The following is a 23,574-nucleotide window of genomic DNA, read 5'->3' as shown; positions in this document are numbered from 1 at the left end:
TAATTTATGCTTGTCAAACACAAGAGTCGTCTGCCAAAACCAGTTTCCAAAAAGCTCCAATCCAGCCGCCAAGCAACCAAGCGAGGGTGAGTTTGTAAAAATATGCATAATGCAACAGCTATAGGAGAATTCTTTTTTGACATTTCACTGTATTTTGCATGAGAATGTATCATTGAAATTAGCTTGAAGTTCAGATTGTAGTCATTTTCCGTAGTCATGGTTTTTCGCGAAAATATAGATATTTTCATCACGTTATTTTCTACGCCACAACCAAGAAAAACTTTAAAGTTTTAATTTAAATGTTATGGTGGCTCTACTCTACTGGTCTGGCTCACTCAAGATGAAATTGCGCAGAATGCGGCCCCGGAACTGACGCGTGTCTGACAGCCATGTTGCAGAACTCAGTAAAAGGATGTAAAGCCAGAAGACAACAAGCGGAGCTGAAGCAGAATGAGATGAATCAAACCGACTTCTTCAAGAATTAAAAATTCAGATTCAATTAAGGGTGACTGAACTGGAAACAATGACGTTATGGACGAGCGTGCTATGTTCAAAAACGCTCGTCCAAGAGAATTCCGACGCTCAAAAACCCACGTATGATGTTGACTGCCAGACGTGTGACCAGAATGGTATATTGGCACATAGCGAGCAGCAGTGTGATGTGTGCACAGTTGACGCTGCTTGACAGTAAATAAATGCAACAACTCCTCAAGATCCGAGCTAATCCCGCATGTTTTGCCACCTGCTGATCCCAACTGTTTGTTCATTTGGCAGCTGCAAGTGGAGGCATCTTTCATCTGAAGCTGTCAGACTCTTTTTAAATAGCTTCACAGCCCATTGCTTTGCAAAGATCTCCATGCAATTTATTTTGCTCATCTGGAGAAGAGTGACACAGACTACCCATGGCGGGGGCAACAGCAGTTTGTTCCACACTCAAGTGCCAGGCTGCAATCGGCGGTTGTAAGTTAATGACGGACTGCTGGAGAACGTTAGTGTCGCCCAACCCATGCATCCAATTAGCGTGCTGGCGCAAAGTCTGTGTCAGTGTGAGCAAGAGGGAAACCGTGAACTATCCCTGCATCTCGCAGTTGTACACACACACACACACACACACACACACACACACACACACACACACACACACACACACACACACACACACACACACACACACACACAGCAAAAATATGAACAGTAATCAGCCACAACATTATGACCACCCACATATTTGCTAAAACAGTCCCACCTATAGAGTCATGTGATCTCTGAAGGTGTGCAGTGCTCTCAGGTATCTTCATGAGTTGATATTGCAGTTCTGATTCATTCCCAATATCTCGTGCAATCCTATTGGATGGCCATGATCATGTCACTGGTTCACTGATTAGAATTTGTTGGACATCTTTTCTTGTAAGCAAAATAAAGACACAAACAAAGCCATGATCCCATCATCTGAAACTAAGAAAACACATCAACAAATGCATCACTAAATATTTCATTTCTATTAAATCTGTGGCTGTTTCTCATGCCTTTTTGTGTACTTCAGTAATCAATACTGTACCTAAATCAGTACAAGGTCAATAAATTAGTTCATTCATAAAAATCAGTTAGTTGTGTGCGGAGGTTTCCATCCTATTTCCAGCATCTTATTTGCCGCACTGATCACTTTCGATAGATACTGACCCCTGCAGATAATGGACACTCCACAGGAGCCTCACTTAAATACTCACAGTCACTTGTTTTCTAGTTTCTCATACAACAACTTTGTGGACTTAATGTTCACTTGCTGCCTAATATATGCCACTAATGGGTGCCATGATGAAAATATTTTCACTGTTGTTCACGTCATCGTTGGGTGGATCGCTTCGTGATTTTCCTCATTGGACAAATCACTTCGTATTTTGGCTCCACTCGTTTAAACCAAACTAAAATAACCTTAACCAACGTAATTTCCAGCCTCTAAAAGGAAAAGATGCACACGTGAGATAATCCTCATCATGACCTTTGGATTCAGCGAACATCCATTTGCACTGCCAGGGCAAGGAAGGTAGGAAGGAGAAGAAAAAAAAAGAGAGAGAAAGATCTGGCATCTTTTAATAAGCGCGCAGAGACAAATGTGCATCCATGTGCTGATAAGGAGGAGATGAGAGGAAAAGATGGAAAGGTACATGCAACATTTCCAGAACACACCCTGAGGGCTGTTAGGAGCCCCTATACATGCGGATGGGTTAAAACTGAGACTTGAATTTATAATTTAGTGCGTGTTGCAGCTGACTTTAGGCAGTGGATGAGAACAGCGACTACACATGGTGATCGGCAGACACGCTGTATGTCATTTGTGGAGCCAGAGATGTTGAAGAGTTGAGGGAGGAGGGAAAAGAGCAGAAAGACATAAAAACAGTGCATTTCTATGCCTTTTTAGCGCCCCCCCCCCCATCCTCGCTTCTCTGGATAGTGACGAAATGATTGCTCCTCAGTGTGTGTGTGTGTGTGATGATGATGCAGTTACCCGGCCTCTGTGTATGTCTGTGTCTGTCCGTCTGCATTTGCGTCTGTATCTCTGCGCATGTATCCAATCTAGCCAAGCGTGAACATTTGTCTGACAGGAGAGCGCAGCCCCGGTGCATTAGGGCCCAAACTACCATAGCTCCATTTTGTGAGAGGCGCTGAGGATTTGAACGCGTCTCCACTAAGGGCTGGTGCGTCTCATGCAGCATTATGTAATCTGTTTGCAGTTCTCGGCAGAGTTTGTAAGAAGTCACATTGTCTTCAAGCCGCCCCTGTCGGCGGCAGCCATGTGCTATGCAGCGACTTTCAAGAACACCGATTTGAGGATGCATTTTAGCTCATCAGCTTGCTTTCACCCAACCGCGTCTTCAAGTGAACGGAAGGAGCGGAACTATAAGGAGAAAGGAGCGAGGGAGGGAAGAGAGCTGGAGAAAGAGCGAGCCTACCTTCTTACAGAGGACCAGCTGGTGATCAAAAAGGAAGAAGACTCTCTGCTGGCTGCGTCCATACGGCTGATAGATCCATGACAACTCCCCGGTGTAGATGAGCTCCGAGCTCCTGTCCAAGATATCGTCCCCCTAAACGCAGATAAACATTTAACGAAGGAGAAAAAAAAAAAGAAAAGAAAAAAAAAGCCCCCTCATGGTAGAGTCACAACAAGTTTACTCATCGTGGTTAGTCCTACTCTGCCCGTGGAAACAGTTATATAACGTCTTCTGAGGCTCTCCAGGTCTGATCAGAAGACGAATGAAAAATGGATAAAGTAAAAACTTGTCATGTGTGGTACTTCAGTGGAGACAATTTGTAACTAATTTAAGAGGAACATGAATAAAACTGTACAAATTTGTCCAAGAGCAACAGTATTTACTTCTTTAAATAATGTTGGAACAGCCGCGCTATTGCTGAAAATCACATCTCGGTCTCAAAGTGCGACAGCAGATTCCTTTTTCAGTTTGCTGAAAGTTTCAAATAAAAGTGCCTGTTAAATAAATCAACTCACAATATTGCAATGACTTGGAAATTTCTCATTTTGAATATATGAGGAATGATTGAGGTGTTGGAAAGAATAAAAAAAAAAAACACCCTCGAACTATAGCTTAAAGGTAAAACGTTCAATATTATATTTTAATGTGAACTAATATTACCTCCAATAATAAGCAAAATGACACAAAAAAAAGTCTGGGTCTTATCTAAGAGGTTGTTTCATCACATGTTGTTAGTGTACCTACTAAAAATAGCAATTTTTTAAAGTTGCCCCAGCCCGTTTCCTCTTGCAATATAAGTTTGCATTACTAGATGCTGTATTGAGTCACCCACAAGAAGAAGTATTACTTGTTTGAAGCTTTTGGCTTCTACACAATGGTGTCGTCTGCAATATTGGCCTGGATCAGCATCTATCCAATGACTCTAAGCTAGAAATGCCATTATCAACCACAAATATGACCAAAAAAGGTATAACATCCTGGCACAGGACAGACTAATATGACTAAACAATCATTACCCAACGTTCACCAGAAGCACAAGTTATATTTCACATAGTTCTCCTTTAGGTTATTGCTTGTTCAGCTCTACTTCTAGAGAGACAAAGCAGCGGGAAAACAGCTGCAGCAGATTCAACACAATTAGCTTCACTAAAGATTTGAATAGAAGATTCAAAAAGGCCTGTTTGCCTGCTTTGATTCCTTCTCATCATTACCTCTGTTGGCACTGCTCTGAACTGTGCATCGATATCCAGTGGACTTGGTTGCACTAATGGCTTTGTTACGTGGCAGAAAAGAAGCAGGAGTGAAGAAACATGGCAACGATTCCAACGGGCACCGACAACCCTCACTTTTTAACTCATCTACAGACAGTGGCAGTGCTTCGATAGCTGTTCCCGTACTAATCTGGAAGGAACGTTGCAGGTTCATCCCCAAACTTCATTCCTTCACTTGCCAACAGCTGTCCGTGGCAGTGGGAAGCAACACCAAGGAGAAGTCTTGCTTTGTTTGTACTTGTAACGGCCAAATGTGCTTTGAGGCTGATAGCAGATGGGGGTGGTGATAATTGTCGCTTTGCTAAAAGCGCCAGCATTGTAGTTTACAGTTTCATCTAACAGGGGTCATTAATAGTAACCGGGGGTAAGTACGTGCTGCTTCTTTCTGTCCTGTTGGACTGTAACAGGCTCTTACATACAAAGTGGTGTTATAAGACGGGGGGGAGTCACATGAGCAGTGGGTAGATCGGCGCTTCAATTCACTGCAGCATTCGGGGCTCTCAGGGAAACCGTGACTGTTGTTTACTCTTTGAAACAAGTAGTTTAGCTGAATATTAAAGTACAAAGTACACACAAGCCGGTGCACATACCTCCCAGTCCAGGACGGAGGCCTGCCATTGGGCGATCTTGTCGATGTTCTCCAGCCTCCTCTTCCTCTCGTTGATTTGCTGAGTGACGTTCCGCATTACCGCCAGGGCCGCCGCCACGTATCGATAGTCACTAGTACAGACACAGCGCGCACATAATTACTCCGGGGTGGTAAAGGGTAAAGTTATAGCTCTTGGAGGTTGGCCACTAGAAGACCTGTGACGTTGCAGTGGTAAATGATACAGACCGGCCTATTAAAGACAAGGGTTATCAACTCAAGTAACAGCAATAAGTCTGTTGGACCGCAGTCAAAACAACACACTGCTGTTTAATTCCAATCAGCCACTTTCCCCATTCAGCGTTTAGTCTACCTGCGTCTGTGCTAACTGAGCTGGATTGACCCCTCCGGCTGCGATTGCGCCCGTGGAAGTGATCCTTATTTTGAAAGTGGCTGCGTGCACGTCTTCGCATGTGTCGACAGCGTTGCGCGCGGCTGTGTGGCAGCGATGGGCCTCTATCTGGCAGATCCTCCGCAGCTCCTCACAGTCAAACACTGTGAACTGGCAGGCCTCGCTGGCAGAGCTGGCACCTGTCCCTCCCTGGCTAAGAACGCACGGTTTGTGAATGACCTGGAGCCGGCTGAGACACGCTGAATCACTTACACCATGTTTCTGTGGGTTTTGCACGCACGGGTTCGCACATCTGGAAGCTCACGTATATGCATGGGAGCTCATCCGCAAATGTTTCTATTCTGTAGTCGGCTTCTGTGCCGCTGCATGTGTGGCGTGTGTGAAAGTGTTGATTGTGGAAAAACACCAGAATCATATTTAAAGTACCGACATGAAAATGATTTGCTTTTTGCACGGCGTTGCTGTAGCACACCTTCAATGCGGCTGGGATTCCATGATAAAATGTTTTCTTCTGACTCACTCAGAGAAAGCTGCTTAACCAGTGCAAAACAGCCTTTGTTTCACTTCATGCATGAGTAATTTCCATTTCAGTAGAACGAACCCAACACCTGCAACCTCTGCATTGCCATACACTCACAATGCATCTGGATGCACCGGTTAACGCCTTCTTTTTTCAGAAGCAATGGAATCACCCCGAAAGCACATTTGATGGATGAAATGCGATCTCGGCCACTGCGTTCGGTACCTGTGCTCCTGTGCAGTGTATTTAAGAAGCTCAGCCAACTGGAGCGGATATTTGCAGATCTTCTGGACAGGGGTGAGCAGGAAGCCGTCTATGGCGATGTCAATCATTTGCTGGAGAAGACGACAGGCCTCGAAGAAGTGCTGGTACCTGCCATCCCTCATCAGCTTGCTTAGCTCCATACAGGCGTCCAAGTGGTTGTTACAGTACTCTGAGTAGATCCAGAAGCCATCTTGCTGTGATGTGGAGAAGGAGGGAGTGTAATGAGGAACAAAAGGCTTCCTACAGATCCTACATTCTTTACAGCTCTTTTCTCAGGATCATGACTTAATTACCTCCTTATCTTAGGATAAATGATTTGCGGGGGGGGGGACTTAATTACCTCCACAATTTCAATGTTATCTCAAGATAACAAGATCATTAGGTTCAGATCGGGAGATAACGGGCTGAATAAAATTATTAATGATCGTGGCTGCTCCTGGCTGGACAGTGCAAAGGTATTTTTTTCCAATCTCATACTCACGTGTTCTAAAAAGCATGGCCCGATTTCAGAGAGGTGCGGCTCTTCCGTGTTGTACTGCTTCTCCAAATCTCTCACGAAACCCATTTGGAAGCGATATATGTCCTCGATGTTCCCAAAGATGACCTTGAGCTGGTCGTCATTAAACATGTCCACGCGCTTCCTGCACTGGCGCAAGTAGCCCTGTAAAAAACATGAATTAAAAGCTCCGTGAGGCTGGTAACGAATCAAACATTATTCACACTAACAAAGCCTGAATTGTAGTCGATGAAATTGCCCTGAAGTTGCAAAGTGAAAAGACTTGATGCAAGATATCTAAAATTCTCCCCACTGTTGCTGTCAGGCACGTGTTAATCCTTTATGCTGTTAATATTGATAAATAAAACTGTGATTTTTCATCTTTTCCATCAAGTTAACAGCAGGTAATAAATTAAAGTAAAAAAAATGAAGGAGGCTGATAAATTCTACAATAAAAAAAAAGTGCACCGTTGACACAATGAAAACATTTTGACATCAGGGAAACTTGGTTCTGTATTTCCAGCCAGTCCACAGTCACCTCTCTTACTCACATCTTAGTCCGAGCATAGATAACCGCTTCAGCACACGTCTCTACATGTTTATGCTAATGTGAAGCGTACTGGATGATAGCAAATCCAGGAGGAGGTGAAAAGGTGAAATTTACACTTCATTGCAACTATTCTTAAACACCCCGTTTCGCTCCCAGAACAAATGAAGGGTGTACAGAGGATTAAGGAAAGATGATTACATGGGCACAAAAAAATAAATAAAAAAAATTGCAGTACCAAAGCATCCAAAGTCAGAGTACTGCAAAGGTTTGTTGTTTTAGTGTGAGACGACCTCTAACCAGAATCAAGCTGGTGTTTCTGTGAAATTGTCTCAAATTGCTTTACAGGAAACCCGCAGCTGGGTGTGGATTCCTGTACATAACAGTATGTTTGCTTTCTTCTATTCCCATAGCTGTTTGTTTCTATCGAAGTGATTAGTAAGTGGAGCTGCTTCCACTTTATTTTTACATAATGTATGCAAATGATCTACACACAGCATATTAAGTGATTTTTTTTATACACCTCATGTTACTGGTCACATGCGTCAATCTAAAGTTAGTTCCAATAGTTTAAAAAGAGAAGCCATTTGCAAGTCTATCAAACTCATATTAGAACGCATTATTGATTCTTTTAACATCTCAAATCAATTTGAAACATTTTACACTACCCAAATTATAGCCAAAACCACATAATAACACTGTGTTGGTATGAATGAAAGACATATATATATTGGGAGTCTAAAACAAGTGAAACAAGAGGAGCAAGCTGGATTCGAGTCAGTCTCAGGTCAGGTGCACACAATTTACCAAGACCAGATTATTTAGTGTTTGTACTGAGGGGACGACAAACCAACTGTCGTGTTACATTGTTAGTAACAAGCTGTTTAAATGCTTTAAAATGTGGTTTCTAGGATCTTTCGGTTGGCCGTCAAGGTGCACTAAGCGAATCAAAGCTATATGTAAGGAGGAAAGGTCAACAAAGTTGTTAAGTGTGTCTATGGATGCATCTGTGTCCCATTACCTGTGTTTAAATATGTATAAATGATGTCTTCATTAAAAAAACAAAACTGTTTGCTTGATTGAGTTTGCCATAGAATGGCCGAATGAAACTCTCACAACCAAAACAACAACCTGACTCGCTGGAGTTGGATGTGTTTGGTGAAGAAAGCATGACAGCAAATAAATCTGGATTTGGGAAAATAAAACAAGGAAAAACTGGATTATGGGAGCTGATTGCTCACAGAGACAAAATTTAAGGTAAAATATCAAAAGACTTATAATAAAGTCTGTGATAAAAGTCATGGGGAGCCAGCGGAGGAAATGTCTCTCATCACAACAACAACAACAACAATAACAACACAATAAAAACAGACACACTAATAAGCAACCAAAGCATTTTCTGAGGTTCTAAATCACATTCTGTGATGTACATTAACCCATTAACATCACCCGCGCCAAGTATTTTACACTAACTTGTACATGTGCTTGATGAGCCACATTCATGAAGGCAAAATTGACAGTGCCTGATATTTGACTGAATTCTCAGTGCATTCCATCCGTAGGTCAACCTTCGCATGTGCACACAACATCATGTTTGCACACATCTTTATCAATACAAAGCTATAACAGACCCAGTCTGTTAATGAGATAGAAATATACGAGACACCATGGGTCATGTTTTCAAAGCAGTGATTATCAAAAAGTACCTAATGAGTTAAATGTGTAATTTGTGATGCCAATATTTTATGACTAGAAGGATTCATGCCTGTTACTGTAACTGTGATTAAAAAAGCTCCTTCTACGGGGGAAGTGATGGTAAAGATCCCTTGGAAATGAAAATAATACTATACTTCTGATATATTGGAGCATTGAACTCAATGTGATGCCTCGCAGCTGTGTTTACACTCAGATTATATTCATTCTAAAGATGAGCTGTTACAGTTTGAGACAAGTCCATTGAGTTTGGTAAATTTGTATTTAGATTGTATTGTTATCTATGCTGTGCCGGATACCGAATGACATCAACTCAAGGAATAGTTCAAATGCAATATTGTTGAAAATACACAATGTATTTTATTGATTTGCTGATTAGAGTTTAAATGAAGATTTCAATTTGGGATTACATTTATGAGGTGTCACTAAAGGATTGTCATGCTAAAAATATAACAAACAAAAAGCCTTTTGTTTCATGTTATTAGGTGTGAATTTGAGCTTCTCACTTCAGCATGATTCATAGTATAAAGACAAATTTAATCTGGACTGCCAGAACGACTGTGTACAGCTGACATATTGTGATTCCACAATAAAAAAAAAGAAGAAAGAATTATATTTAGACTGTTTTGCAATCGAAAGAAAAAAAAAATGCCTGGAATAAAAGTGTGACTGTGGGAGTGTTATGAATTTATGCTAAATCCTTGTGTAGCAAAAAAAAAAAAAAAACGCAGCTTCCTCTTTCGGTGCAGTTAATCCTCCCTGTGTACTACCTGTGCAGCTCTGGCTGGAAGCACTGCAGCAGCAGCAGCAGCAGCAGCAGCAGCAGCAGCAGCAGCAGCAGCAGCAGCAGCAGCAGCAGCAGCAGCAGCAGCAGCAGCAGCAGCAGCAGCAGCAGCTTGTGTGCACACGCGTGTTGGTGGATGTATGCACACGCTTCATACCTCGCAGATGTCCTTGAGGTGTTTGATGTAGTGTTTCTCCGTGCTCATGATCTCATTGATGACGTTGGCTCTCATCTGGTCTCGGTTCTGGAGGGGCGAGCCCAGGCACAGGCAGTCATTGGTTGGATCCAGGTGCCCGTTCTGCACCTCGCTGGTCCCCTCGGCTGGCTCCACTCCCCCGTCCTCCTGGTTCACCCACAGCTGAGGACAAACACACACGCACGCACGCACGCACGCACGCACGCACGCACACACACACACACACACACACACACACACACACACACACACACACACACACACACACTTGGATAAGAGATGTGTGCTGTTGAGTTTACGAAAGACAAAAACATAATGAGTAAACATTTTAATATTGCTGTAAAAACTCTGCGTGAGTGTCACTCAGGCACGCTTCAGTATGAGCATGAATGCACACACACACACATAAACACACACCTCACACACACAGAGCTTCACATGGAACATCTCCGGTAGCTTGGACAGTGAGTAAAACTCAGAAAGGTTGAAGACACACTGGCCAAATGCTCCAGAGTAATACATAAAATAGAGTAAAAGACTCTTTTCAAGACTGAAGATATTCTGAGAACGTTCAATGCACTGTGTGTGACTCCAACAAAACAAACCAAAAAAAATAAAAAAAATCTCCTTGCCCACCCTGCTACACAGACAGAATGCACGCACGCACGCACACACACACACACGCACGCACGCACGCACGCACGCACGCACGCACGCACGCACGCACGCACGCACACACACACACACCACCTCGTGATCTCCACACGCAAGCATCCGCGCACTCGCTCGCTCACAGATCCACATACACAGCGTATTCCACTTTCGCTCAGAGAGAAGAAGGGCCAAGTGAGCGTGGTTTCAGATGCCCAGCAGCCAACACCTGATGACACACAGTTTGCCAAGAGAACATCAAAGAACCGACGGGTAGAATGCCAAACACAAGATGAGGAATGTAGCGCCACAGACAAGCAGAGTAACGGGTGGTAGAGCACTGACTGCAGACGAGAACTAGTAGCGCAGCATCAAGACTGAGTATTAGTCAGAGTCAATAGTAAATGGAGTACTGAAGAAGAAAAGGATTCATGTTTGAAACAGAATCTTAACAATTATTCAGAAATACGTCTTATTCTACACACACTTTTGTAGAATTTTACCTCCCAAAAAAGCCGTTAAGAAGACATTTAACTTTAGCTTTACTCTTGACTCCTCAGTTCTACCTCTCTATCGACCCCGTTGAGGAATGGTGTGATAACGTCATGGGCACGTTAAATGTCTGGAAATGTCGAGGGTACGTTGCGTTGGACAGACTGGAGCGGGCGGGTGGGCGGGCAGGCTGGATGGGTGGATGAAGCTGGGAAAACGCACCTTTGACGTGGTGTTTTGGAACCGTGGAGTTGCTATGGGGTTGATATAGAAAACCTGTTTTGTTTGGGGCTGAGGAGGGTGGGGTTCCACCTTGGAGAGAGAGAATGACAGAACAGAAAGATACTTTTTGGTTGACAGTCAGTCAGCCTGTCTGCCCTGCCCTCTCAGGAGTGATTATGGAAAGGGTGGAGAGGTGGGAATGGCCATGAGGAGTGTCTGGATTTGGGAAAGGGGGGATTGCTTTAGTGTGAGTAGCAAGGATGTCAATTCTTCCTCTGCTAAATAAATATCGCCTCTCGACAAACTGTAAGCTGCATAAAAGTACTTTGCATGGACAATATAGAGGACGATGTCATAAATATATGAAAAACCTTAAATATCTGATTAAAAGAAATGTCTTAAAAGATTAACTCCCCTGTATTTCACTTGTTGAGTCAATTTCCATTGCAGATTTCAGGCTCAGATTGGAGTCAAGAACTTCTGCCTTTAAAAGGTGCAAATGTTCAGTTTCTTGAGATAATCAGAGTACGTTTGTTTGTTTTTTTTGGTTGCAGTTTGGAGTGGTGTTGCTCTCGACTGAATTCCATTGAGGTATCAAAGAATGGCAGAAAATCAGGAACACATTTTAAAATAAAGCAGTTCAAACTAACACCACTGCAAATAGAAGCCCAAAATAAACACGTGTCGGTTTAAATCCTCAAAACTGAACTTTAAAAAAGAGAAAACCTAAAAACTGAACGTATAGTTGAATGAATACCTCTCCTGCTGAGGCCACTAAGTGCATGTCTTCCACTGAGATTTCCACTTTCAGCAGAGGGAACTTCAAAGCTCCATTGTGGCGTTACACTCAATATTCATACATCCTGTGCGGACAGCTTCCAATATCCAATTAAATACAGCAAGTCAAAAGTGTGAAATAATATGCTGTGGCTAAATGGAACTTGTGTGCATAGTGTCTTTAACTTTGATCTGGGTGACATTATATAATCATGATGCAATGTGAGGATTGTTGTACATCTAATCAGATTTCAAAGGTGCTGCCAACTAAAAAAAAAAGGGGGGGGGGGGGGGGTGGCTCCTTGTCGTTTCATTGTGCCTGAAGACATTCAGCAAGCTGATCTCTGGAGTCTTAATTACTGTTAAAATACAGCATTATTTAATTGTGTATCTGTGGAGCAAGCATCATCAGTGTGTGTGTGTGTGTGATTCTTTTTGTGAGTGTGACAAAATCATTGTGCCTGTGGACTTTCCAATGTGTGTGTTCATCAGCCCGAGCGCATATGTTCGTGTGCCTCCATCTCTGTGTGTGCATGGGCGTCTGTTGTTCCTGTGCTCGCTGGCCAGCCATGGCTGCAGCTAACTCACCCGTACGAAGCTGGCAGGAAACCATCCTTCCTCCTCGTCAATCTGGCCCCACCACCAGTCCTTGTTGGAGGCGTCCAGCACCTTGATGACGTCGCCGGCCTTAAACGCCAACTCCCGGTCCGCCATGGTCACATGGTCCCATACCGCCTCAGCGTTGACGATTGAGCCTCCACTTATCAACTGAAGACATATGAGGAAGAGACAAGGGGACACCTTATGCTTTATTCTCATCACATGAAGGGACCACTAAGACGGGGATGAACATCACACACTGATCGGAACAACACACAAACCACAAGACCTACAACAGCGTCTCAATCAGATATGACTATGTCACACTTCATTAGTTTAAATTTGTGCAAATTGTGCTTGATAATCCCACTCAAGATTCCTAATGGTGCAAATACACACTCTCACAGCCAGGGCCCGGCGGTAGCAGCGGCTATGGAAGCGCACTGCCAATACACCAACACAATGGCCAACACAGACCACAGTCCACTCCAGGCATGTCAGTTTCATTAAGACAGCAGAATTCAAACACGAGGCAATGCAAACTGTCTCATAGAGGGGTAGGAATACAGCATGACAACAACGCAACGACACACACACACACACACACACACACACACACACACACACACACACACACACACACACACACACACACACACACACACACACACACACACACACACACACACACACACACACACACACACACACACACACACAAAGGCAGAGCTGTTAGTCGAGAAACAACAGTGTTCAGCGGCACAGCACCGGTCTCCACACAGAGACGCTAATTGGCCCATCATGACATTAGAATAATTACATGTGTTAATGCAACATAAATGCTGAGGAGCAAACAAATGTGAAGGGATAATCTGCTTTCCTTCATGTCAATGGGGCTTGTTATTTTATCTGCAGCACTGTCTTCCACATAACGTGGAAGGATGACTCATCAAATCTACTCTATTGATTTCAAAATCATGAATTAATAATGTGGACATTATGCGACACTGAAAGTAAACGTTTACACTGTGTAAACCGTCGCTAAAGGCCTGTGATGGGCATCGGACGGTTATAGTGAGGGGATGAGTATTCCTTGGAGCTTTGTGAAAAGGGTAAAGGTTGTCCTCGTTTAAAGGACGGCAGAGAGGGCTCTGACATCATCAATCTGCAGCGGCGCCATCCATCACACCACGACAGGAGCGCACACCCATGCATACGTGCGCACGTGCAGCCGCACTCCTCCAACTTTGTATGCACTACAGCCATGTACGCATCTGTGGCACAGTTCCAAGTGTTTGTTCCAATTGTTCTCTCCGGAGCAGTGTTCATCAGCATTCTCCCGTCCAGAGAGCTAACCATGCATCCCGTCCCCGGGGCCGTGGGCAGAGCAGCCAGCGCTAACCGAGCCTGACAGGAGACACTTAGGCTCTAGGTAAGGAGTTATCAAAAGCCTGGAGACTCGGATGTCACATGGACAGAAACGCAATTAGCCTTTAACTAACTCGTAGAGCTTTGCATATCAGGCTGAAGCGGTTTGTAAATTAGGCTGTAGGTGTTTTTTTTAATTATTCACAAAATGAGAAAACAAGTTAAAATCCCACTCATCATTTTCACTCAAAAATGCTATTCCACCTTCCTGCTGATGTGGCGTGTTTGCGAGAATGCTCTTGAGAAAGCAGATTGTGAGTGCCCTCGTGTGCGTTTGTGTGCTTTGCATGTGTGTGTGTGTGTGTGTGTGTTTGTATTCATCCGAAACTCCCCATGTCGACCTCGGCTCTCAGGCCCAGCAGTTCCGCTGGCCTCTTCAACCTGTGGACAAGCCCACTTCCCCTGATGGCTCACAAAGACAGCTACAGGGTGGGAGGGGGAGTGGGGTGGGTGGGGTATAAGCCAATCAGAGCCAAGGGAGTAAACACAAGGAGGGACGTGTATGTCTAGAGGAGAAAGAGCAGCCGTCGTCATGGTGACAGATGAGGATGCTTCGCCGGTATTGACAAGATGATGGGCTAAGGCAGGGACACTTTGCGACGTACTATAATGTTTTCAGGAGCATGTGTGTGTGAGTGTGTGTGAGTGTGTGTGTGTGTGTGTGTGTGTGTGTGTGTGTGTGTGTGTGTGTGTGTGTGTGTGTGTGTGTGTGTGTGTGTGTGTGTGTGTGTGTATGTGTGTGTTTGTGAGTGAGAGAGAGGCGCCACACTACGCCATGAAATAACAAAACATCTGAAAGGAGCAAGTCACACTGAAGTGATCGTTTGTGAAATGCAAAGTTACACTTTAGAGGTCTCTGCATGCAGACTCACACCTCAGAAATGCAAAGCTGGCACGTCTGTTTAATCAAGCATGCCTCTGGACTGGGAGCTGGGGTAACGATAGCTGGATCCCATACCTCAAAACTCTCCACGACAGGAAGAGAGAAGGATTACCGCAAAAACATGTGTCACGCTGCCATGGAAACACGACCAATGAATAGTGCTTAAAAACATTTAAAACATCATCACTGATTCAAAAGAAGGGGATTAGATTTAAATAATCTATTACACAATCATATTTAAAATTAAAAAAAAAAACTTGTAGCAATGAGTAAGTGCAAGTTAAGTAAGTTGTGCTTGATCGTCACCATCTGACACACGGACCCTCGGCCTAAAACCGTCCCACAGAACAAGCTCAGTGAACAGACGAGCCCTGGCACTGAGGTCAGTCTTGCCTCGTGCCCTGCCCATCCTCCCTAGAGCACCACTCCATTGTCAGCCCCATTCACTACAAGCACAATCTCTCCATACCCCATCAATCTGCTGTAATACAGGCAACAGACAGAAAGAGCGACAGGCAGAGAGACAGCGATCCATTCACAGCCAATGTTCCTCTCTTCTCATCGCTCTCGTTCTCCCTCATCCCTCCATCTCTCTAATGAGATCAGTACTGCCCTCTCCAATATATCGCATCCCCCGTTTTTCCCCCCTCTACAAGTCTGAATAAATTAAATGCATTACATAATCAATCTTACCCGTCCCTGCTCTAGAACAGCCCCATACCTAGCTTGATCAAATGGCATACAGTAAACACACAGAGACAAACACTGAGAGGTCTTGCTCATCGTTACCTGTGTCTCCAGTGGCTATAATGACCTATGTCATCATTTTAGTTACACTGCAGTTACAACATCGAAGATCAGAGGGCTACACGGTCCCCTTTAAACCGCAAAATCTGTATTTGGGTCAATGCAAATGAATGCAGAGGAATATAGCCCCTATACATTTGACACATGTGACACTGCTCTCTGTTCAGAGTTCCAACACGTTTTTAAACACAGACACGGAGCACCAAAAGGAAACATTAAAGAAGAGAAAAAGCCCATTCACTTGCTTATATCATCTTTGCTGCACAACACATCAGCATTCACTGCACTGGCTGATCCACTGCATTCCAACATCCTCCTCTGTCTCTAGCCATAGCACAGCACAGCTGCAGCAGAGCACCTATAGCATCCACACACACACACTGCACACACACGCTGCACACACACACGCCGCACACACACGCCTTTAGCCAGCCTTACCATGTTTGTGGCATGAAACTGTTCAGAGAGTGTATGCATGGAGAAGTCCGGTTCATACAATCATGATAATCGAATCCCTTTTTTTTTTTTTTTTTTGGAAGATGGGCGAGGTGTTGGTCCTCCGCGAGAGCCGAGTCTAAGATGTCAAGTAACAAGCTGCTGTATTCCAGAAAGAGGCTTCTCTTTCCGACGCACTGAGCGAGTCTCGCGGTACGTCCTCCCTGTGTCTGCCAACCCTGTTATGTAATACACTTATATCCTGAGTCTGGGAGCCAATCAAAGATGCTCTGCCTAAAAACCGGTGAGGAATACACACACACTCACACACACACACACACACACACACACACACACACACACACACACACACACACACACACACACACACACACACACACACACACACACACACACACACACACACACACACACACACACACACACACACACACGCTGTTGTCTCCCTTGCACACACCATCTGCACATTGACACTTCTGACTGCACAGCATTTAACGGAACTCTATTAGAAGGCACCTGCCCTGGAGGAATCACAAATGTGTGAACACTTGGGACGTGTGCAGGACTCAAGATTCAGAGAGGAACAACAGATAACACCCACTCAAGAATACCTCTCGCGCGCGCGCGCGCACACACACACACACACACACACACACACACACACACACACACACACACACACACACACACACACACACACACACACACACACACACACACACACACACACACACACACACACACACACACACACACACACACACACTACTTGACACATGCTTACATGTGAACACACATCTGCACGCAGCCCCATCTCATCACCTCTACCAGCAAGAGCCACAGCTACTGCAGTATGCATCATGCTCTTGTGACATTTTGATGACTATATATATATATATATATATATATATATTAACACACACACACACACACACACACACACACACACACACACACACACACACACACACACACACACACACACACACACACACACACACACACACACACACACACACACACACACACACACACACACACACACACACACACACACACACACACACACACAGAGAGAGTCCTGTGGGGCATCGGCAAACGGAGCATGCTTGTACTTTGTGCCACAGTGAGGAAAACACCAGCCCACATGCCAGGGCATGTGATGGAGGTATCTGTGTTCATAATACATGGGTTTCAAACATTTCTCTCCACACTAAGAGTTCAACATTTACCATTTTACTACACACACAGCAAAAAACACACAGCACTTAGCCAAAAGTGTGTGTGTGTGTGTGTGAGAGAGAGAAAGAGCACATACAGTATCTTAAAAAAAACAAAACCCTGAACCAATCTACCATCCCTATTAATAGGACTGTCATGGACAGCTCTGGGACAGGCTTTTAGCATATCTATTTCTGACATTCATTCAACATTCATGACACCTGCCTCCAATCCTTTATTATAGACCAAACCACTGCACTTCTCAAAGAAAATGGGAGGGAAAGGGAGTTTTACCTGACATGGATATTTCATTTGAATGCAGGCATAAAGATGCAATTTGAATTTTCCACTATTAGGTGTAATATTGTGCCGTATTCAGAGGCAGGGGCCATGCTGAAACAGTGCAAACAGGAGAAATGTGAATATTGGGGGCTATGAAATGGGAGCTGAGTTTAGCTGAATCTAAAATGGGGGAAACCTGGAGTGACGGAGGCCCTTCCTTTATTAAGGCCTGGCCCTGCCTGCTGTTGGTTACTGTTCAGCTGAGACTACAATGCTCCTCCAGAGTCCGCCGTCAGCAAGCACAAGCCTCTCACTGGCATCGCTATTCGCTACAAATATCACATTAACTTCTGTGCAGAGATCACTGCACAGCTATCAGCTGCCATATTGTGGATGTGGCTACAGTGGATCACAATAGAAAAACAAGTCCTGACGCAGCATGTAGGCTGTGGTTAAAACAGACACCATCAGATCTTTTTTTTTTTTTATTCACCTTACAGTCTAATTGTGATAGAATAAAAACATCAAGGAGGGGGCAAGGGGGGAGGAGGAGGAGGAGGAGGAGGAGGACATGTTTATATGAATTTCCAGTGAGCACAGTAAAGGTAAGAGCACCACAGAATCTGGATCACCGACCACCACCAGACAACACTAGAACTACCACAAACGGTGAGAGGAGACAAGACATAACGGAGGATCGGGGAGGAGGAGGAGGGGGTGGAGGTGGGGTGGTAAAAGGGGGGGGGGGGGGAGAAACAGAAATACATTATGTTGTACCAACGTCATTCATTTCAACGCGTAGCCGCGATGGAGCGCCGGGTGTCCCCGCTCTCGACCAACGCGCACCGCCTTTCTCTCCTCTCCCGTGCGACAGAGCGGTGCGCTGCGAACCGGGCCCCAAGCGGCGCAGATCCATTTAACGTGTACCGAGGATGAACATCAACAGCACGTTCACAAGCACCAACACCGCGATCACCGTAAACACCGCGCAAGTCTGGACGTCCAAGGCCATGGCGCAGCGCTGCGGGCCGATGCTGCCGCCGCTGAGATGCGCTCTCGGTTTATTCCGCTCCCCGCTTCTAGACACGCAGCCTCAAAGCGACCGAGAAATCCACCGTTACACCGAGGCAAGACTTGAAGAGGAGGAGGAACAAGAAGAAGAATGGAGGTAGAAGAAGAAGAAGGAAAAAAAAACCGATGCCCCTACGTATCTTCACACTACGCGATGTAATTCATAAAGGCACGGGAAGAGATGCATCATCCTCACCATCATCATCGTCATCAGTCTGCACCGCGAGTTCTCCCCGCTAGTCAAACACCTGCCGGTGTTTTCGCCTTCCTCCCAGTAAAAAGCGAGCGACTCCCGGCCCGGGGCCAACGGATCCTCCGAGCAAAACAAGACAGCGGCTGTCCGCGGGGTGCCTGCAGCCGCCCAGCAGCCTTCCGGGGGAGCGGGGACCGGGGGACGGTCGGCTGTGCGGCGCGGAGGCGGTCCTGCGTTAACGGCGGCGATCAGCGCGCTCCTGCCAGACTGCCGGCATCAGCCATCACCTACAGCCGGGGGAGGGGCTCAGCCAGCCCCCTCGCTGACTACATCGACCACTGAGACCAGAATCATAACCTCATTCATCTCCCACCCCCAATCTAAAAATACCACCGCGCCGTGATTTATCATTTATCATTAAGGGCTGCGCGATGAAGGGGAATAAATGTCATCATAATGGATGCCTGTTCCTCAGAGTGATCACCATCTTATAATTTTATTGGCATAATGTCAGCCTCTTCTGCAGGTTTATCAGTGGCCACACATTAATCAGGGACCGCTTGTCCACTTGATATTATATTCAACTGAATTTCCATTTTGTACACACCAAGTCACCCCAATGTGCCATCTCTATGACAATCAAAGCTTTCAGAAGTCATTCATTTCAAAATCATCAACTCAATGGTGTGGTCCAGCCCTATAGGACCAAGGTTGAGAGGTTACTGGCCTTCACGACCCCTCGAAAGTTAAGGTTGAAGATGCAAACTAACAAACAATAACACAGTTGATCGGACTCCTTGAAATAACACAACAAGGCCTTTTAATTTGGGTTCTCCAATATCAGCAATCACAGCACAGCTGGAGACATTACAGGTGAATCAGTGGGCAAGTTGTGTATTACCACACTGTACAGGTACAACTTACCCAGAACGCGACTAATAACGTCAGAACATCACATACACATCATGTTATTTGTTGCTGCTGCCAGTGATGTCACATCCAGATGGGGAATGAGTATCCGCATGGAGCTGAATATTCCATATATTGGATATTTGAATTTGTCCTGATAACTAAGATATTCCATTAAATGTGGAGAAGAAATCTAAAGAAAAAAGAGGAAACTATTAGAAGAAAGATTTTAATGCTTTTCCAGATGATTACATGTTGATTCTACCAAAGTAAGGAACAAATAAAGGGTTCAATGGTGGGGTTTTTTTTTGGGGGGGGGGGGGGGGGGGGGGGGGGGGGGGGTGAACAAAATGTTGCAGTAGTAAGAATGTATGTTTTCTAGATTACAGGAAAACTGCCATATGAGACCATAAATTGAGAAAGTCTTTATATGTCATCTATTGGCCAGTGCAGCATCTCAGTTTACAGCCTGAAACGAGTTTTTCTTCTGTCTTCCTCCTTCTGATTGGTCATCACCCAGCAGGTCTCTCTATCAGTTTGCTCACAAGGAGCATCAGTTGCTCGTAAGTTGACACCAGACTCACCGACTTGCTGGCTGTTGCAGTGCACTGAAGAAAATCAGCTGACATTGAACTGATCATTTAATACGGTCCTATGTTTACTATGAACCACATGTGAGAGTAAAAGTATACACAGCATGTGAAAGTGTGGAAACATATTATCTTACAGCAATAAGTTCAGTATTTAATGCATCTGTTTTTACAATAATATACACAAATAATAAAAAAAACCAACATTGATTTATTTACAGTGCAAAGTTAATACAGAGAAAAGACTTGATAATTAATATTGGCAGGTGGCTGGGTTTTGTGTCTATGCTGCTTTATATAAAGCTGTTGGCAGCGAGATTAATGTCACACACAGCATTAATACAGTTCTTCAGTCACTGACAGGTTATTCGGCATCTCTCTTTCACAGGATGTGACTTGTACACCTTTTTACAACTTTACTACAACGGGGATTCGAATCAGGGTCCCACACACTCAAGGTCAGGACCGCCACCAGGGCGTCACTATTGGCTGCTCTCATCATCCAAATTACAGTCCGCGAAAGCAACAAAATCAACCGAAGCGTTGAGACTTGCCGAGATCAAAAAGATGTTCGGACACACACAGTAGACAGAAGCAATAAGAATATAATCTATATCCTATTTGACACACATTCAAAACATAAATATAATGCAGCTTTGTGTAATTTCAAAGGCCACAAATGAACTATGTGATGTGAATATAGTTTAAAAAAATATGTTTGTATAGAAACAGAAGTGGAAGGTACTGCAGAACAGTATAATAGTATTTATAGCCAGCCTTAAATCCTGCTTATTACGACAGCAGGCCAGCGTCAGTGAAGAGGTAAAGCATCCAAACGTCAGCATAAAACCTGCTGCAGCTGTTCATTCACAGGAAAAACCGTTCTCAACTGTCAAAAATACACTATCAAACAGGTTGCAGGGCCAAGAAAGAATTGGGCATTTGGGCAAATGTATCACTGTTCGGAGTGTACCGAGCATTTCTATGAATGGTGGCAGGGCACGTTCTATTTCAGGGTGTTTATGGATGTTTTGACACTTAAAACTCCACATAAAGAAAAGCGTGACTGGAATCGACTGAGAATCCCTGCAAACATTAGGTGATAACCCCTTTAAAGGAGTGAGGAATATAGGTTTTACAGCCGCTCTCAGCTGTACGGCAGCAGCATGTTTGGTATTCAGAGCCTTGTTTGCAGTGCAGCCTTTCTTTAAGGGTAAGTGTTGTCAGCGACAGGACAAGATGCAGGTATGCACGTTGTCATTATTGTTGCCTTCATGTCCACGCTGATAGCTAAGGTGAGCATTATGTAGCATAGGAGCACATCTCAGCGCCTTATTGTCGGCCGCCGCGACACGATCGCAAAAGAAATTCATGCCGGGAGAATCACTTCATCACTCTTCATCCTTCACACCAGCATCCACCTATTACACCATCCGGCACTCACACTCCCAAACTACAATGTCTTCACATTCAGCTGAGAGCTCTGGGATGGATCAAAAGACCTCAGAATAGGTTTAGAAGAATAACACCAAAGGAGTGCAATATATCAGTATTTTTAAAGCCATAAATAATTTCCAGGGCACTTTCTACACATACATGCTGATAAAAGCAAAGGCCCCTGGAAGCTGGGCTTTCAGTGAGCAGAGAGCAGTGCGAGGCATCACAGCTGAGATATGACAACCGTCCTCAAACAGGCTTTTTTTTCCACAGTTTGCACTTGTGCGTGTGTGTGTGTGTGTGTGTGTGTGTGTGTGTGTGTGTGTGTGTGTGTGCGTGTGTGTGTGCGTGTGTGTGCGTGCGTGCGTGCGTGCATGCGAGAAACACAGAGCGAGCAGATTACATAAGCCTGCTCTACCTCTGTGGGCTCCCTCTCCAATCTCCCTGACATTTAGACAACAAAGGTCACATCTGAAAGTCTAAATCTGCACAGACACCAATGCTAATATACTCATGCATATACACAAAAGGGCAAGAGTTGAGGGTGGTTGCAGAATATCTCCCACCAGAAGGAGGATCCCATGTTTAATAAGTCGGCGTTTACTGAAAGAGCGTTATATTCTGCACAAGTCACATCTCTTTCAGGATTTCCAATGTTATTCCCCGATCTTTTCAGTGTTGATATGAGGCTGATGATACAAATACAAGCAATCTGGCACTTTAAAATGTAATTCTATCTATGTCAAAGCCATCTGAACGGACTAAAAGTTATTAAGAGGACTTATACAATGAGAATAAATCCGTCTTCTTGAGTGTTAACCAATACGCCACTTTGTACTTTTTACACAGTCTCATTTTCTTATTCCCACAAGGAAATGCAATACATTTCTGTCATCATTATATTGTGAACCTTGGTTTTTAAGCTAAGTGCAAACAATAACTTTAAATCTTTCAACCCTCAAGTATCAGTATAATTTATCTCTGTCTTTAACCATTAAGAACTAAAACGTCTGCTGGATAACCCTTTGGAAGCCCACACATAAAATGCTTGTAATTTCTCATTGATTGAACACACTGTATCAAAATAAACTGCAGTAATACTATTTTCAATATTTCACTGATATAATTTTGAACTTGTTGTCAGATTTATCAATCGATATTTATTTCATATTTCCACAATCAATACAGCAGAACAATCTATTAGCGCCATGTAATCAAGCTGCTTTTTGACTGGTTAAAATCCTGCTAATTATTACATATTTGAAAGTTTTTATCAGGACTGGTGTCTATAAAACAATTTCAACCAAAAACAAGCAGAAATAAAAAATAAATAAATAAATGAAGCTGTACTTTTATGTTGATAAGAGGGCAGTACATTTTGTCACGGTTAAAAACAACTTTTCTGGCTCGATTAAAAAAATTTAATTTGAATACTGAAATGCATCTAAGGAGAAATTCAATTAAAACACATGGTTAGATGAAGAGGAAATATTCCTCCAAATGGATAAAAATGTCCATAATGATCCCTGAGGGCATGCAACGTTCGCCTTAAAAACAAAAAGATGGATAAATAATCAGGAAATGTTTGAGGACTAGTGCTGGTTGAGAGCTCAGAGAAGCAATGTAACCAGTGGTTCAAATCCCCTTTGTGGCTCCCAGAGCAAGGCCCTTGACCCTCCAACTCCTCAGGTTACATCAGGAAGGACGTACTGCGTACAACCTCGTGCCAAATCAAACAAAGGCGACTCACACGATCAGCTGAGCGGCTCCTGGAGG

The 23,574-nt window shown here is 44.1% G+C and overlaps 1 protein-coding gene across 12 annotated transcripts in view; it reads right to left on the bottom strand.

The window, feature by feature from the left end:
• The window catches only part of arhgef9a (Cdc42 guanine nucleotide exchange factor (GEF) 9a), a 48,552-nt gene that overhangs the window by 6,793 nt on the left and 18,185 nt on the right, over window positions 1-23,574 (bottom strand). For 3 of the 12 annotated variants that reach the window (XM_080466425.1, XM_080466426.1, XM_080466424.1), the window contains 6 exons: window positions 12,510-12,689; window positions 9,741-9,941; window positions 6,525-6,704; window positions 6,005-6,237; window positions 4,852-4,981; window positions 2,952-3,083 (listed from right to left, as the gene is read on the bottom strand). In XM_080466425.1, the coding sequence (XP_080322551.1) occupies window positions 2,952-3,083; window positions 4,852-4,981; window positions 6,005-6,237; window positions 6,525-6,704; window positions 9,741-9,941; window positions 12,510-12,689 (1,056 nt within the window). Of the gene's footprint in view, window positions 1-2,951; window positions 3,084-4,851; window positions 4,982-6,004; window positions 6,238-6,524; window positions 6,705-9,740; window positions 9,942-11,144; window positions 11,235-12,509; window positions 12,690-16,077; window positions 16,323-18,379; window positions 19,209-23,574 lie in introns of those variants that run through there. The other 9 variants (XM_080466427.1, XM_080466429.1, XM_080466420.1 and 6 more) reach the window with 9 other exon arrangements.

Source organism: Lipophrys pholis (assembly GCF_963383615.2).
Source record: "Lipophrys pholis genome assembly, chromosome: 6".
Classification (NCBI taxonomy): domain Eukaryota; kingdom Metazoa; phylum Chordata; class Actinopteri; order Blenniiformes; family Blenniidae; genus Lipophrys; species Lipophrys pholis.
Note: the sequence above shows the minus strand (reverse complement) of the source record. Positions and strands in the feature narration are given on the sequence as shown.